Source organism: Ictalurus punctatus, chromosome 1, assembly GCF_001660625.3.
Source record: "Ictalurus punctatus breed USDA103 chromosome 1, Coco_2.0, whole genome shotgun sequence".
NCBI classification, from domain to species: domain Eukaryota; kingdom Metazoa; phylum Chordata; class Actinopteri; order Siluriformes; family Ictaluridae; genus Ictalurus; species Ictalurus punctatus.
In genome coordinates, this window is record NC_030416.2 from 13487155 (window position 1) to 13503826 (window position 16672).

General features: G+C 39.4%; 1 protein-coding gene across 1 annotated transcript; it reads left to right on the forward strand.

Annotated features, from left to right (window-relative positions):
• Nucleotides 1–1981: 1981 nt before the first annotated feature.
• ccdc12 (coiled-coil domain containing 12) lies at nt 1982–15897 on the forward strand. The gene is made up of 7 exons (XM_017479372.3): nt 1982–2140; nt 9257–9330; nt 12850–12929; nt 13189–13250; nt 14782–14816; nt 14896–14972; nt 15494–15897. Exons 1-7 carry the CDS (start codon nt 2054–2056, stop codon nt 15571–15573), a joined length of 495 nt encoding a protein of 164 aa, XP_017334861.1. The 5' UTR covers nt 1982–2053; the 3' UTR covers nt 15574–15897.
• The last annotated feature ends 775 nt before the right edge of the window (nt 15898–16672 follow it).

A 16672-nucleotide genomic window follows, 5' to 3' on the forward strand; every position in this document is an offset into this window, starting at 1 on the left:
GTAATTATTTAAAATGATAGTATAACTTACTTATTACAAGGCATCGTTAGCCCTGTATGTATTTACATGATACATATTTATGTATAGGCTACATTTCATTAGCATTGAGATCTAGCAATTTTTTTTAAGATTGCGGAAAATTTTGATTGCAAATGACATCCAACTTTCAAAACAAAGCTCTAAGACCTGCTAAACCTTTCTGACCTATGTAAACACAATGCAAATGAAAAAGTGACAGAGCTGAATTTCAGTGGCGTCACCTCGGAAAGCCTATCTTTTGCAGCTTTACCCAGCTCTGCCGATTCAGCATTAGCAGAAATTCCTTTGTATGCTTTATTTTACCAGCCAAGCACAGATATCATAATGGACTCTTTTCATTAAAAATTATTATCGTCTATGTTCTTTTTCACTCATTCCTACCTGATTGACATTTGTTAGGCCTATTTGCTGGGTATTTCTGTGCAATATTATTAATATTCAACTGTTCAAACATCTCATCCCCTGTCAGTGTCAGAGTACAAAACTGCATCTCAGTGATATCTGCAAGTATATCCTTTAGATGTGGATAATTGCTTAAACAATGCAAGATTCCTTTGCTTTTTAAACTGCTGTTTCCTCATGAGAAAAAAATGGACCTCGAAGCAGCTGTACTGCCATGGCACTGGCCTACATTCAGTACCAGATCTGCCTGGTGCCATGCTCTCTCCGACCCTGAATGAATCTTCTACTTTAGTTTAGCTTGCTGTTCAGTCATTATTAGAATCTAATAGTTTATTAAGCAAAACAAAAAAGTATCTTGAGTTATATGTACAAACTAGTGACCAGTGTGCTGCTGTGTGTATGCCTCAGCTGCAGGCTAACAGCACTATTATTTATGGGACCAGTGATCCAAGAAGTAGAAGGTCTATAGTTTTCATCTTGTTATCTTATATTCTTCTCATCCACGCTTTCATACACTTCTGTCGCTTCTGTGAATGCCATCCTGCTCAGTACACATTTACAGCATTCAAAGCAGCTGACAAAAATCGATGAGTTCTGTTCGCTGCTAGATGTCTGTGGCAGGACAGACAGTCGATGTCAGATAGAAACCATCACTGGCACAAAGTTGGCCTGACATTGCACGTTCGCTATTCGCAGATAAACGGAAATTAAGGGACCGTCTCAAAAGTTACATACGACATTGTTAAACACGTTAACACTAACTTCAATAGCATTTGAAGGGAATGACTTAGAGTCATATAACCAACTGTAAAGTGTTCATGTAGGTGTCAGCTATAAGGCACACCTTTGAGATTTTTGATATTTAACAAAATAAACTATTAAATCATATATAAAATTAGCCATGTATTTTTTTTAATACTGCATGGGCTCATACAATTGGCACCCTGTCAGGCTCCAGGTTTCCTGTAACCCTGAGAAGGATAAGCGGTATAGAGGCTGGATGGTACAGAAGAAAGGAGGGATGAGGATTACAAATAAAAATAAAAATGTTTGAAATATTAAAACATTCATGGATCATCAGTTCTTTTAATTATTTCATTAACAGGACAGCTATTTTTTGAAGAAAACCATTCAATCCAGTACGGGTCATTTTGACCCCCTTTATGCATTCGTGAAGGTTTTTTGGTTCATGCATTGTAGGGTTAAATATCAAAAATCTAAAAGGTGTGCGTCATACCTGACAGATAGTCGAACACTTTACATTTGGTTTTGTGACTGTACATCATTCCATTCAAATGCTATTGAGCTTTAAATAATGGTATATTCTGTGTGTGAGCCCATGCAGTAATACAATACATGGCAATTTTACATATGATTTAATAGTTTATTTTGTTAAATAACAAAAATCTCAAAGGTGTGCATTATAGCTGACACCTACATGAACACTTTACAGTTGGTTATATGGCTGTAAGTCATTCCCTTCAAATGTTATTGAAGTTAGAAACGTGTTTAACAATGTCGTATGTAACTTTAGAGACGGTCCCTTAATTTCCTCACGTCCGCGAATATCGAACGTGCAACGTCAGGCCAACTTTATTCCAGTGAAATAATCATGGAGCAGCAGGCTATAAGCGCCTTACAAGCGCAAGCTCTGAAAAGGAAAGAAAAGCTAAAAGCCCTTAGAGAACGACAGCTTCATGTGAGTTCAATAAAATTATTATTATCATATTCCACACGTAGGAATTTTATCAGGGTGTTTCATACAGTGCTATGGTTCACTCAATGCTAACTGGCTAGCTAACTAGCAAACAAACGTTGTACAATGCAGTAAAGGATGGCTACTAGCTTGCTAGCAGCTAATTAGCACAATAAACAGATTCGGTGATTACTTACTTAAATTTTTTTTAATTTTTTGGATGAAGTTCATAACGTGAGTGAGTGAGTGTGTGTGTGTGTGTGTGTGTGTGTGTGTGTGTGTTTTAGTAGCAAACACGTTTGTATGTTTAGCTTGTAAGCTTGCTAGGTAGTCGGCTGTGTGCTAACCTAGTGCAGGGGTTCTTAAACGTTATATTACCATGAAATAAATTCGACGAACAGATTTATTACATTAAATATGACTGAAATGTTTCAAATAATAAGGGTCGCCAAGGTCGTTTTCAGGGGAAAGTAGCTAATGCATGATGTTGCCAGATGACGCGTTGGCTAATTTGCATAATCATTTGCATATCAAAACGTTACACGAAAGGGAAAGATTTCCGAAAACACTTATAACAGAATAGAGTAGAATGTTAATATAAAAATGTTAACATTATTATAATATTACATATTAATATTAATTACATACGCACTCACGGATCACTTTATTAGGAACACTATATTAATACTGGGTCGCACTTTGCTCTCAAAATAGCCTGAATTCTTTGTGGCATGGATTTTATAAACATTGCTTTGAGATTGTGGTCCATGTTGACATGATTACATCACGCAATCCCTGCAGATTTTTCAGGTGCATTTTCATGCTGTGAGTCTCCCGTTCTGCCTCATCCCAAAGCTGTTCTACTGGAACACTGAACCTGCACTCTCCACACGTATGACCAGCGGTTGTGGTGTACATGGCGATTACAGGACAGTTGATATTCTCTGCTTAAATAGTTTTTAAAGGGGTCTAAAACGTCTCCAAACATAGGGACACAGTTATAGTCGCCAAAGTTTCCTATTCCTGACGTTTTCCACTGAGGTGGAAGTTGATATTCTTTATTACATTATTAACTTTGATAACAGTGGGTTGTGATTTTTCACCCCTATAACTAAATTAATAAAATAAATAAATAAAAAAGTTGGTTATGCTTCCCTGGACCCCACTTTTGTGAGAACCACTGTCGTAGTGGACACTGTTCAGGCACTAGAAAAAGAAATGAATGGTCACGTGTTTTAGGAAAGGAGAAGGACAGTAGGGAACAGTGAAGCATGAGCTCAAGAACGCGATCCTATTTCTTTCAATAACAGAGCTCTGACATTCTGAGCATTTTGGTTAATCAACAGAACCTTCTGGCCAGGTTGTGAAACCAGTTGTCGCTCTACGTTTAGTCACAAGGCATCATAAACACAAAATGTGCAACAGGAAATCTGCAGAACTGAGCCATGTTTCTTTCATATGTTGATTACTGTGGAATTAGTTGGGTTGGACGGATTGGACCTCGTTGCTAAAATCAATGAATTTCTCTTCTTTTAGTGTCTCAGCTGCATTTTCTGGTTTGCCTCGATTGCTAACCTTCTAACAGTGTGAAAAGAACTGAGCTCTTCCTCTTGCCTTTCTCATTAACCAGCGATTGATGTAGTGATCTCTTTGAGTCTTGATATCTCTGCGCTTTCCAGGCAGTTCAGGCACTACGCAATTATCTCAGACAACCTGGTCCGGCTGTTCTAGTTGAGTTTACATGTGCTTTTCCAGAACTGATTGAACCTGTTTGAAACGAATGAGTAGCAGATCTTGCTGAGCAATACATTGCATAACAAATTCATTACCCATATTGGTGTTTTGACTGAAATGGAAGTACGTAATACACTGACTTACAGTTGACTGAGCCGTTAAAGTGACTCCAGTAATTCCAGTCTGGACCAGCTAGTCCAAATTTAAGCTCCCAATACAATGTGTGTGACATCATTATATGGGTCAGGTTTCATTCGGCAACAAAATGATAATATTGTTGACACAGACTACGTTTACATGGACAGCAGTAATCTAATTATTGACCTTACTCTGAGTAAGACAATATTGTGATTAAGGTGTTTACATGAGTCGCTTTTAGAATACTCCTCTCATCTACCCGTTTTACATGTTATAGAACATAGTTTGATTAACATCACACGTCACTTCAAGTGCGGTTAATTATTTGTCATGCTGTATGTGCAAATAGACGACTGCTTGAAGCCATGGGCTGCGTCACAAACTGCGTTCTTACCATCTATATAGTAGCCGAGATACATGTATTTCTAATACTACAAGCCTGTAGTAGGTAAGTACGCGGTTTTGGACGCAGCCATGCTCTCTTTTTTTGCCGTAAAACGGTTGAGCACTGCCGGGTGTGTATGTGTCCTGTCTCAAAATGCGGTGAAAACTCACACGACGTTAATAATGTGACACATGTCGATAATGTGACTAAAACAGGAGTACTCCACATGTCTTAATTCCATTTGTGTTTACTTCGAGTATGACTTTAGTCGGATTAAGGTAATAAAAAATTGCTGTTTACATGGAAGTTTCTTAATCAGAGTATCGTCTTAATTGGGTTAATAGTGGACTACTGTTGTCCATGTAAACGCACTGACAGTTTGGGTGTTAAGACAACAGTTATCACATGACCGTATACACTTAATTTTTTAATGTATGGTAGTCAGTGCCTACATCCCACAGTGTCTGTTACATGCCACCTGTGCTGAAGATGGTTACATACTCCATGACTGGAGTAAGCGCTAACGACTCAGCACCTCATTTACACTGGTAAATTACACTTTTTCTTTCTTGCAAGGTACATTTAGAAAAGTATTATAACTGGAATCATGGCAGCTTCTCAAACATAATAACCGAATGTAATCGCCCTTGTAATATCGTTCATGCACGATGACTCAAAATAACGACGAGGATATTTGAGCTGATTTTTGAGGCTTATTCGATCCACTTGACAATCGGAAAGGTGTCTGGACGTCATACTGCTTTTATGGCATTTGGCAGACGCCCTTATCCAGAGCGACTTACATGTATCTCATTTATACAACTGAGCAGTTGAGGGTTAAGTAGAAAGTATGCTTCACGTTTTACGCGTACGCTAGGAACAGCGCACAGTACGCGTGACGCAAATTTCTCATCAGTAGATAATGTGTGGCGCCTGAGGTTTTTTTTTAAATTTTTTTATTTATTTATTTTTTTTAAAAATTTTTTTAAAAAATTTTTGAGCAGCATGTACTTTGTGCGTGCAGGTCACACGTGCATTTAATTCTTTTGCACTATTTAGTTATTCCACAAGGTGGCAGCAGTGACCCAGGGCCGTTGATTCTCAAGGTAGTTGAAGAAAAATACGGTAGAGATGGAAACAAGTGCCGGTTAGAAAGTACCCGCATTTGTATAATTCTAGCCTTAAAGAGGATTTGTATATGGGTGCTAATTGTGGCGAGAGATTGCCCGAGCATTGTTCTTTGTGGTGTTGTGATTCTTTTTCGTTGTCGTCCTTCACACCAGAAGACCTGCTTCTCTGCTCTGTACTGACACCTGTAGGTCAGGACGGGTAGTGCAAGTTGTCGTAATGCGCATGCGTCAACCATGTATATGTCAAATATATTTTGAAAGGCTATGCATACGACTGTGCACATACGATAGCGTACGCATAAATAAACGAAGTATACCAGAGCCTTTAAGGGCCTTGCCCAAGGGCCCAGCAGTGGGAGAGTGCTGGGATTGGAACTCGCGACCTTCCGATCAGTAGTTCAACGTCTTAACCACTGAGCTACCACCTACCTTCCCAGAAGCCTTAACTCACACGTTCAACATTTGCATCTCAACCAAATCTGTTGTCTATTTACTAGGGCTGCACAATTAATCGCATGTCGATCTCGATTACGATTTTGACTGCCCACGATTAAATGAACATGATAGACTGTGATGTTAACGTTTAAAGTTCGTCCTCCGCTCATAGAAAACTCCACTACAGATCAAATCAAGCGCTTCCTACACTTACAGCCTATCACCATAGAGCGGCGCAGGGATGACGTCGTTTTGTCGTGCCAAAGCGGAGTTAGCATTTTAGCCCTCGAGCTGCCAGCTTCACTTCGAGCTCCAGCGCTTGCGCGAGGGAAAATCATGAAATTAACATGATGCTAAATGGCACTATAGAGGTTGTCGGGGCCATTAAACCTCATCATGCCGAACGGGAAAAAACTTTGCAGAAAAACTCAGGGCTCTACAGTGTGACCATTTCACTCGTGTTTGCGACTGAAAAGTATTTTGTGCGACTATATATAATATATAATATTTATTCACACCGGTGCGAGTGACCTGTTCGGAGTTGTATAATATAATCGGAATCAAAACTACAGGAAGTCCAAAATACATCTACACCACACAACAGTTATTTTCACACTGCTTTTCATCTCCTCAGTCAACCGAACAAGTGTGGAAATATTGCAAAGAAGCCACTATGATGACAAGTAACACTGAACATCTGCTTCAATTTCCTGGTTTCACAAACCGCCATCTTTTATTGTTTCCGCAAAATGACCTGAACTTTCACCTGCTCGTGTAGACACAGCATCGGGCGGAGTAAATTAATAATAATGCTAGCACTACAAGGTGGGTTTAATTCAAACTTCTTTATTAAAAAATTCCTCACCAATCATAATCAAGAGTAGCAACTGTTCAGTCTGTAAACATACAGAACACTGCCGCTCTGCTTCACTAACTCTAATTCACTCAATTTAAACTCACGGTTGCCAGATATCACTAGAAAAGTCAACTCCAGTCTCCATGTTTTGGTTTAATCCCCCAAAACACAATATTATCAGCAGACATGGACACTGTACTGGGGGAACCAATCTAAAACTGATAAACAAACAAACAAAAAAAACTACTAAAATGTAAAGACAGAAAATGTGCTTAGTTGTAAATAAATCATTTAATACAAAAATATATATAATAACTTCATTAAATATAAATAAAATGAGAAATGAAATAATGTTTAATTACTATGGGTTGCATTTAATATCAATTTGACATTAAGCTTACTAAGCTATTTCCTTAGAAAGATATTAGCCTTTTTCCTAATATGGATCATGCTTGTGTTAGTCTACTTTTAATTAGGACTCTCCTATTGTTTAAGATATTTAAAAATAAATGTTTTATGCTTGTTTATTTATCAATTAACCAACAGTATTTCTCATTGCTATTATTTTAACTCAATTAACAGTGACCATGAGCAGAGAGCTTACATTTACCTGTTTATGACAGACCTCCTGATTAAAGTTTAAACAAAAAAGATTGGCATCTGGATCGGTTTCGGCTGTAAAAATCCTGATCGGAGCATCAGTAATGAACACCATTAAACTAAAATGCTTTGCATCTGACGGGTAAATGAACTCACCCAATCACATCCTATATGAAATTATTCAGATTTATACACAATATACACAGAATGGTTCAAGAACTGACTCCAGCCCAGAACCATGACCGTGGAAAATGCCTAATAGGGCAGCTTTAAATATATTTAAGAGGAGCAGACTTCAAACACTGAACATCGATGTTTATTGTATTTGTTTACAAGGTGGAACAGGTTAACGTTTTTTTTTTCATTCAGTCTGTAAAATGAACTGAAAATATTAAATGTAGTCTATCAGAAGGTAAATTAATTTGTCATGGCTCACACTATGTTCCTAAATTCTGTCATCATTGACCAGCTCAGGTTTTCTCATGCCTACTTGTGTGTTATATTGTGGAATGAGAAAACTTAATAAATGTGAAAGTGCAATAAAAATATAGTAGTAGTAGTAGTTAGTTCCGTCCGCGCAGCGGGGCGCATCGGGCAACAAGCATTCGCCAGCGGGCTCGCTGGTTTTTGCTTGTTGTTTCCGTAGCAAGATAGATTTTACGGGATCAGGGTGCTAGCCTGATGCCCAACCCTCCTCCTTTTTCACCCGGGCTTGGGACCGGCGTCGGCGGAGATGCAATAAAAAAAATAAAAAAAAAATAAAATAAAAATATGTTGTCACTAAAATCAATTAATAATCGTGATAAATAATAGAGATCTCAATATTGATCAAAATAATCGGGATTATCAATTTGGCCATAATCGTGCAGCCCTTCTATTTACAGTAATAATAAGTTTTTCAGACCTCTCTTATTCTTACGCAATGATCCAGAAGAGCCAATCAGGGGGTGAATGATGGGCGGAGCCATGCCTTCCTTTTCAAAAGTCTTTGTTTTGGTCTGTTTACACTGAAACGCGAGCCCGGAGTTTTCAAACTAAAACGGGGTCTTTGGCATTTCCAAAAGTCTCAGAGTAGTGTGGACGACAGGCGTAACCGTAGCAAAAGTTATGTGTTTTAAAACAAAAACGCACTAGTGTAGACGAGGCTTAAGTCCGTGCAAGCACAAAGACCTACTGCCTCTTACAAAGCACTGACACTGGACACTCCTTCCATAAATGTTAAATAAACATCTAAGACGAAGCGTCCCCACAGCAACGATTGTATGCCTTTCTTTGTTAAATAACAAATCATTTGTTTATTATTAGTCTTAGGTTATGTAGCCTACATTGTTTGCCCTACATGTGACTGAGTTGTTACTATAGAAATAATAACGTAGTAGAACATCTGAATTTGCATAAATGATTTGAATTGCAGCCCGCTCTACTGTCAGAGAATTAATCAAACCCAATCATCAGCACTGTGGTGTAAGTACTTTTTATCATCTGTTGGCGGACCTGAAAGTGATTTTCAAATGCCTTTGGAACACGGGTCAGGTTTTTCTTTTTCCGAATCACGTACATTATACTGTAGCGTGGAATGTATTGCTGTTTGCTCTGTGTGTGGCGTGCAAAGCCAACTTCCTCCACAGTGCAACATTTCCAAATCCATAGACACTGCGTAAGTCAAATTAGCTGGGGACTTATCAAGATGAATCTAGTGGACATAATTGCTCTAGCTTTCTGGCTGTTCTAAACGATGTTTTTATAGTTCACTCTACAGTGCGCTCACTAATTGTGGGTGGCTCCTTGCAGATATAATGACACTCAATCTGCCGTTACACTAATCCAGTTTTTCTTCATAGGGGAGGGAACAAGCAGTAGGACAACCTGATTGCAAGAGAGCAGTAGAAGAAGTAGAGACAGAAGAAAGACACAGGTAAAACCAAACACGCATCCAGTTTTTGCACCAAATACAGTCCAGTCAGTTCCATAAATGCATGTTTTCACTGTCCCACTCTTTTCTGTGCATGAGAACATGACGAGTATTACTAGTGTGCGTCCAGTGTTTACACGAGCTAGTGCTGTGGGTCCGCAGTTTCTCTCAGCTCTATTTCAGGCAAGGCTTTCAGTGGATATTTTCCATTGTTTATACTCATTGTTTATACTTGATAGAACCTTAGTTCTCTCTCCCTCTCTCTCTGAGAGTGTTAAGGTACTGTTTTGAGTCTATTCAGTATTCTTGTTTGCAGTGTATAGAAACGCTTCATCCTGCGTAGTTGATGTGTGACCGAGGTGTTCGTGAAAATAAATGCTTTTTGCGTTTTTGTTGTGACTGAATTCATAAAAGCCATAAGCCGTCCTATTGGCATTCATAATTGAGGTGTTATCTCAGCTGGAAAGTTTTAAGGAGTGTCTCTTGTGACTAAGCACGCATCATTAAATTTGCAGTGGCGCTCCGATTGCAAAACAATGATCCCACAGATGGGTGAAGAGCACCTCCCAGCTTATACCTCCTGTCTGCATTGTTTTCTAAATACTGCACCACTGCCCTAGGAAAACGCGGGCGTAAGCACAGTAGTTATGACATCTTTAATCTGTAGGTTTGAGGTCGCGATTCGGTCCATTTACATGGCGTTAAAAGATCATGATGAGTTACAGTCATGAAATAACAGGTTGCCCGACACTTCTAAACTGGCTTGTTCTAAATTTGCTTTAGTTCTTGTAAAAGGTGTATCACATGAAATGAAATGAGAAGAGCATTTTTCAAATAGCTGATTTGCCAAAAAAATGTGGGTGTGAAATTTCCGTTTAATTATTATCTTTGTGCTCTGCACCACCAGGAAATCAGACAATTTATGGAAACGAGTCATCCCAAAAGTCTCCATACATAGAGGAAAATAACACTGAATTTTTAAAAATTAATTATTTATTTATTTGAGCAAAATGTCTTCTAAAATTTCATACTTTCGTACATATATATAAAACTGTGTGTGTGCGCGCGCGTGTGTATATATATATATATATATATATGTATATGTGTGTGTGTGTGTGTGTATGTATATGTGTATGTGTGTGTATATATAGATATATCTATGTGTGTGTGTGTGTATGTATGTATGTATGTATGTATGTATGTATGTATGTTTAGATAGCCTTTAAGAATGGCTTTAACAAAAGAAGAATGTATTGAAATCATTCTCGTGGCTGGATTGGGAAGCTGATGCAGTGGACACAGGACACAGTTGCCAAACTTATTAACAAATTCAGAAACACTGGAACTGTTGCGGATTAACCGAAAAGTGGACGTCCACGAACGTCCACTGACATCAGGGCACAAGGCGGGGGGAAACCCTGGACGGGGTGCGAACCCATCACAGGGCACCATCAGACACTAGGGACTTGGGTTGATTTTGTTTTAATTTCTGAAATTATTGAGTATGAGATATACACAAAAACAGAAGAAATCAGGATGAGAGCAAATACTTTTTCACATCGTTGTATATGATGGTGTAGTAAAGGTGCTAGCACAAGTGGGCATTTAACATGCAATAAACTGTATTGACATGGTTAAACAGAAGAAATCAGTGTTCGCAGTATTGTATATGAACCCCAGAACATACTCGGGGAAACACAGCGGTCTTACTAGTTGTACCATATTCTCCTCAGCTCGGCAGTTTAGTTGATTTAGTTTTCTGTAGAGGTGTTGCATGTTTCCCAGCATACTGAGGATGTCAGTGCGTGACTATGGTATGTGTGTAATTGTACTGCATTTTTGCGTAGGCTGCCAAAAACACAGGGTGAGGCACTAGGTAAGGTTCGTCACATTATTTATTCTAAACTTCTGCAATGCTGAAGTTACAGATTATTAAGCAAGAGCACAGATTTTTTTTTTTTTTTTTTTTTTTTAAATGCAAACTGAAATCATCCTCCTTGAATGAAAGGAGTTGTCCTTAACGAGGCCTTCATTTATGTATGTAACACAGGCTTACAGCTGAGCAGTTTGAACATGTCATAATGTGTAATCCAGGCTTTTGTTGTTTCTGTGCTGTCGTCTCTATGATCAAAATCAGTTTCTTTTCCTGCTTAGATTTTTGGTGTGATGTTACTACGTTGGAAAACATAAGCTGTCAGAATCAGATACAGGGCTGTCCTAAAGGCTAGAAGTTTTTAGCAGGTCGAACTCTGGAGAACGTGCTGGACAAACGACTGTTGACGTTCAAGTTGCACTGTGTTGTTTGGCGGCTGCATGTACGTGAAGAATGGCAGCAGAGCCGTATTGTTCTAGCAGGTGGTCAGGAAGTATCTCCAGGAAACTTGGGAGTTGGAGGGGTTCCTAGTCCTTTGTCTCTTTTTCTTACTTAACTGATTTTTATTTTTCCTTTAGTGCTCTTGTTTGGGGTCTGTAGTTTTTGGGTGACGTCTCACTGAAAAATAGCTCTTTATGTTTGAGACAAATTGGCATTGTCTGATGGCTGTTGTCTTATTTTGGTCTCAGAGGTTTACCATAAAAGGTCCGCCAGTGTGCCGACGCTCTTAATGTGTGGGTTGATGAATGTAGGCCCAGTTGTAGCCTGTCCTTTTATTAATCAGCACAGAATCCGCACACATCACTGCAGACTCGCTGCTGAGAAATCGCCGAAAATGAACTTTCAATCCCCCGAAGTATGAGATGTGATGACATGAAGCTCCGTGTCTGCCTTGTTTGCTCACTCACTGAGAGCCCTTTTATGACTACCAGGAGGTTTAGAAAATAGCTGTAATTTGCAAAGAGGTAAGAGATGACATAATTGGGCATGTATTGACTCGATCTCAGCTGGGGTACTGCACTCCCCAGATGCAGCCCACAGAACAGGTGCTACATGCTAATTAGCGTGTGCGAAGAGAATGAAGGAAGCCTTTGTATACATGCCTGGTTAGATTACCCAGGTTGCACCAGTCTCATGGCCTAGAATAGAACCGATCATGATGTTGGCCTGCACTGCTGCCTACTGGTCATGGGTCGTATTGAAGCTGCTTGGGGATATTATGAGTCACGCCAGTTTTGTGTGACAGTTCTGTATTTATGAACAAGTCCTGCAAGATTTCAGATATCACTTTTAGTGCTTGGGTGTAACTCCTGTCTGTGTTAATCACCTATCTGTAGCCTGTCAGATAGTGGCGTTTTGTATGAGGGTAAATCATACAGGAAACGCACCGTTTTTAACAAGAAAAGCTTTCAGAGGAGGTCTATTTTCTCCTGTAAGAAGAAGAACAAGTCAGTGTAACTGAACAAACAAACAAAAATGCCGCACCTTTTTTATTTATTTCATGTACAAGTGAGGAACCAAAGGGCTACATTTATATATTGGGGTCGGTCATTGACTGTCTCAGATTGACATTAATTTATTTTTAGTTCAAGTTATACAGATAAAATGCAATTTTGTGTGTGTGTGTGTGTGTGTGTGTGTGTGTGTAGAGACCTGAAGCTGAGGAACTACACTCCAGAAGATGAAGAGCTAAAAGAGAGACAGGTTCCCAAAGCTAAACCTGCATCAGGTGAGGATTAGCTCTCTTCTACATGCTCAGCTGTGCACTGTTGTATTACTTCTTCATGAAATTCTCAGCAGAACTACAGCTTAGGAAACGCAAGCGTTGCTATAAGATCTTAAGCGTTCAGTTTGTTACCGTCCGTGTTCTTGGTTTAGTACATGTTATTGAGTTCTGAGTAATGGGTGTTTTGAATAGGTTTGTACAAGGAGTGCTGGTAGGTTGGAGTGCATGCAGTCTGACCTGTTCTGGTTTTCTATCCCCGCAGTGGAAGATAAAGTTAAAGACCAGCTGGAAGCCGCAAACCCAGAGCCCGTTATAGAGGAAGTGGTGAGTGGGATCACACCTGCAAACGTCAGAGCTTTGGTGTAACTGTAGAGCAGTGGTCACCAACCCTCTTCCTTGAGATCTACTTTCCAGCAGGTTTCGCCTCCAGCCAAAATCTAACACACAGGTTGTAGCTGATCGAGAACTTGTTAAGGCAATGATTAGATGGTCAGGTGGACACGATTATAGTTAGAGCTAAAGTCTTCAGGAAGGTAGATCTCCAGGAACAAGGTTGATGACCACTGATGTAGAGTAATAGCGCTTCTCCATCGAACACCATTGCTCGGCTACAAATGCCATCTCTATCCTGACTGAGTGTATTTCGTTTGTTCTTTGCATAAATCTAATCAGGAATATATAAAGAGTTTCGAGATTCCCTGGAGTTAATCCGGTGGTGAACGGCTAAGCCGCATGAATAGTAAAAAAAATATATATATATATATAACTTTAAAATTCAAAGAAACGATTTTGAAATGAAATAAGTTGTCATTTAATATTATGCATGGTACTGCAGGGTTTTTGTCTCGTAAAGTGAAGGGAAGCACGAGGAAACAGCGAGTTTGTTTTAATAGCAGAGCATACAGTAATTATGACAGCTGTATCGCTTATTATAGACAGGGTCGTGGGGACTATGCCAGGGGACTCGGGGCACAAGGCGTGCCAACCTATTGCCATGCACGTTTGCACACACTCACTCACACACCCATTTACACATTTAAATAAATGTGAGAATTATCTAGAGACTGGCATCTCTAGATAATTTAGAGATGCCAGTCAGTTTACAACGCATTCCTTTGGACTGGGGGAGGAAACCCCCGAAGCACGGGGAGAACATGCAAACTCTGCGCACACAGGACAGAGGTGGGTTTCAAACCCCCAACCCTGGAGTTGTGAGGCAGACCTGTTAACCACTAAGCCACCGTGCCTCTGCACGCGGGCAATGGGGCTGAATCTCAAATGTCTCTACACTATTCATGAGGGAACAAGGTAACATGTTAAGCGCCATTCTGTTATACTCCATGTAGGGCGCAAACAAAGTGAATAGGAAGCCATTTGAGATAAACCCCAACTAGAAGATACTGGATTTTATATGGGGAAGATCAAGCTACATAGCGATTAAAAAAAAAAAACATTACTGAGTGTAAATAAATAAAAATGAATCTGAAACATTAAATCGCACACTTTTGAAAAGTGCAAGGAATGCTGGCAGACAGGCGGTACACTACACTAGCACCGGTTTATGAGAGACATTAATCATGTCGTCTGCGCGACTGTTTGATCACTCGATGGTCTGCACTAGTTTTAACTCCACCCGTATATCCCTGCTCAGCTTGTATGGTACCCGGGTGTTAAGAGTAACTCAGTTTAGCCTGGGTACTTAAGTGCAGTATGGCCTGCTTGGTGGTGGAAATAGCGGCAGTGCAGGAGTTTACAGGTCATTTGCGGAGCTTTGCCGGATTGTATGGTGAAAAGTGGTATAAGTAATACATGTGACTAGCTGACTGACTGTTACGGATGTGTGTTTTTCCCTTAGGATCTGGCCAATTTAGCTCCAAGGAAACCAGACTGGTAAACAATTTAAAACATCCACACTCTCTGTATTTATTTATTTGGTACATCTTTGTCACTAACCCCTGTCTTTTGGTAGGGATCTAAAGAGGGATGTTGCAAAAAAGCTGGAAAAACTAGAGAAAAGAACCCAGAAAGCCATTGCTGAACTTATCAGTAAGTATGATATAAAATCTTCAGATTGATGCGGTAGTCTGTGTCAGCCACTTTACTAAAATAGCAGTCAGACTCCAGTAGTAATGTGTCCTAATCAGTACTAGCAAGCGCATACTGTAACGATCATGTTTTAAGGGTAATTGCTGTGTGGTTTTCTAAGCCCTTGAGATTTCGTTGCTCATGATGACATCATGTGTGTGGTTTCCCTCTCAATGCCAAACAGAACTGACCATGACCGAGATATTTCACCAGCCCACCACGTTTTAATGAATGTTATTTATAAAGCACATTCTCATACACAGTGTCCTCCAGGAATGAAAAACATGGATGTGACAACACTGCTAAAAATAACATTTAGGCCATGGCTAAAATCTTTTCCCTAAAAACAGGAATTGGTCATCTTTAGTGGCTGCACTGACCCAATTATGCATGTACTCTACGCATGTTTCTTTGCTTAATGCCTGATAAAGCATTGAACACTTTCTGAGCTGTTTTCTCAGCTGTGTTCTGTATGTGTGCAGGGGAGCGGCTGAAGGGGAGCGAAGCAGAGCTGGCTAGTGTTGTCGGATCAGTCACTATAGAAGAGGCAGATTCAGACTGAGTCTTCTGGAGATACGCATCCTTCTGGAAGACGAGTGTAGCTCTCAAATTCAGCATGTGACATGAACAGGGATGCTGAGCATCAGAGTTGAGATCTGGTCCACTCGGGAGTTGACTGGATTGTGTGTGTGTGTGTGTGTGTGTGTGTGTGTGTGTGTGTGTGTGTGTGTGTGTGTGTGTGTGTGTGTGTGTGTGTGTGTGTGTGTGTGTGTGTGTGTGTGTGTGTGTGTGTGTGTGTGTGTGTGTGTGTGTGTGTGTGTGTGTGTGTGTGTGTGTGTGTGTGTGTGTGCGCCATTTTTTCATAAATAAAATATTTTTTTTCCTATTTCGATTATTCTTTTGCTGTTTGTCCGAGTTAGAATTAGAAGAAATTGGTATGTTAGTTTCTTAATAGGTGTTATTCATAGAACATGTTCAGCGGGTGTTACAGATGTAGATTAAGTCTAATCTAACACTCGGGTAATTATTGAATTTGTACATCTTCCAAATGTTGTCATTGTTTTGGAGCACACTAGCTTAAAAATAAACTTAAGGCTAACATATTCATACTAAAAGTCACAAAACTTCATTACTGATTTCATGTGGATGTTAAGTTGCTCTTTGTAAGCAGTTCAGTCACAAATGTTTAGTTTTAATGAATTGAAGGTCACCTCCAAAAGTCGCAAGGTTATAAATAAAGGAGCCAAGGGACGTTGTTAGATTTTATTTCTCTCTGGTGTAACTGATATACAAGTGATCAGGAACGTTTCAAGGCCCAAAGTCAGTTATTGTAGAAATCTGTAATGCTAAAGACAGTCCATGCGTTTATAAGGAAAACGCTGGTTCTCTTTTTGCCTTTAATAACAAGCTAATATAATACTTGTCTTTATTAAAAATCGCTTTACTCACCTGAAATATAGAAACCGAATTAAATCCTTTTTTGATTGAATAAATCATAATTTAGTGGTTATAATATGGCTGTGTGTTCACCTTCCATTCAGGAATCTACAATTTCTCATCATTCTGAGACCCAGCAATATGTTGTTCATATCAGATGAAATAAATATTGGTCCATCTACATTAAATCTTGTATATAAGTATTAATTTATCTACTAAGAGAA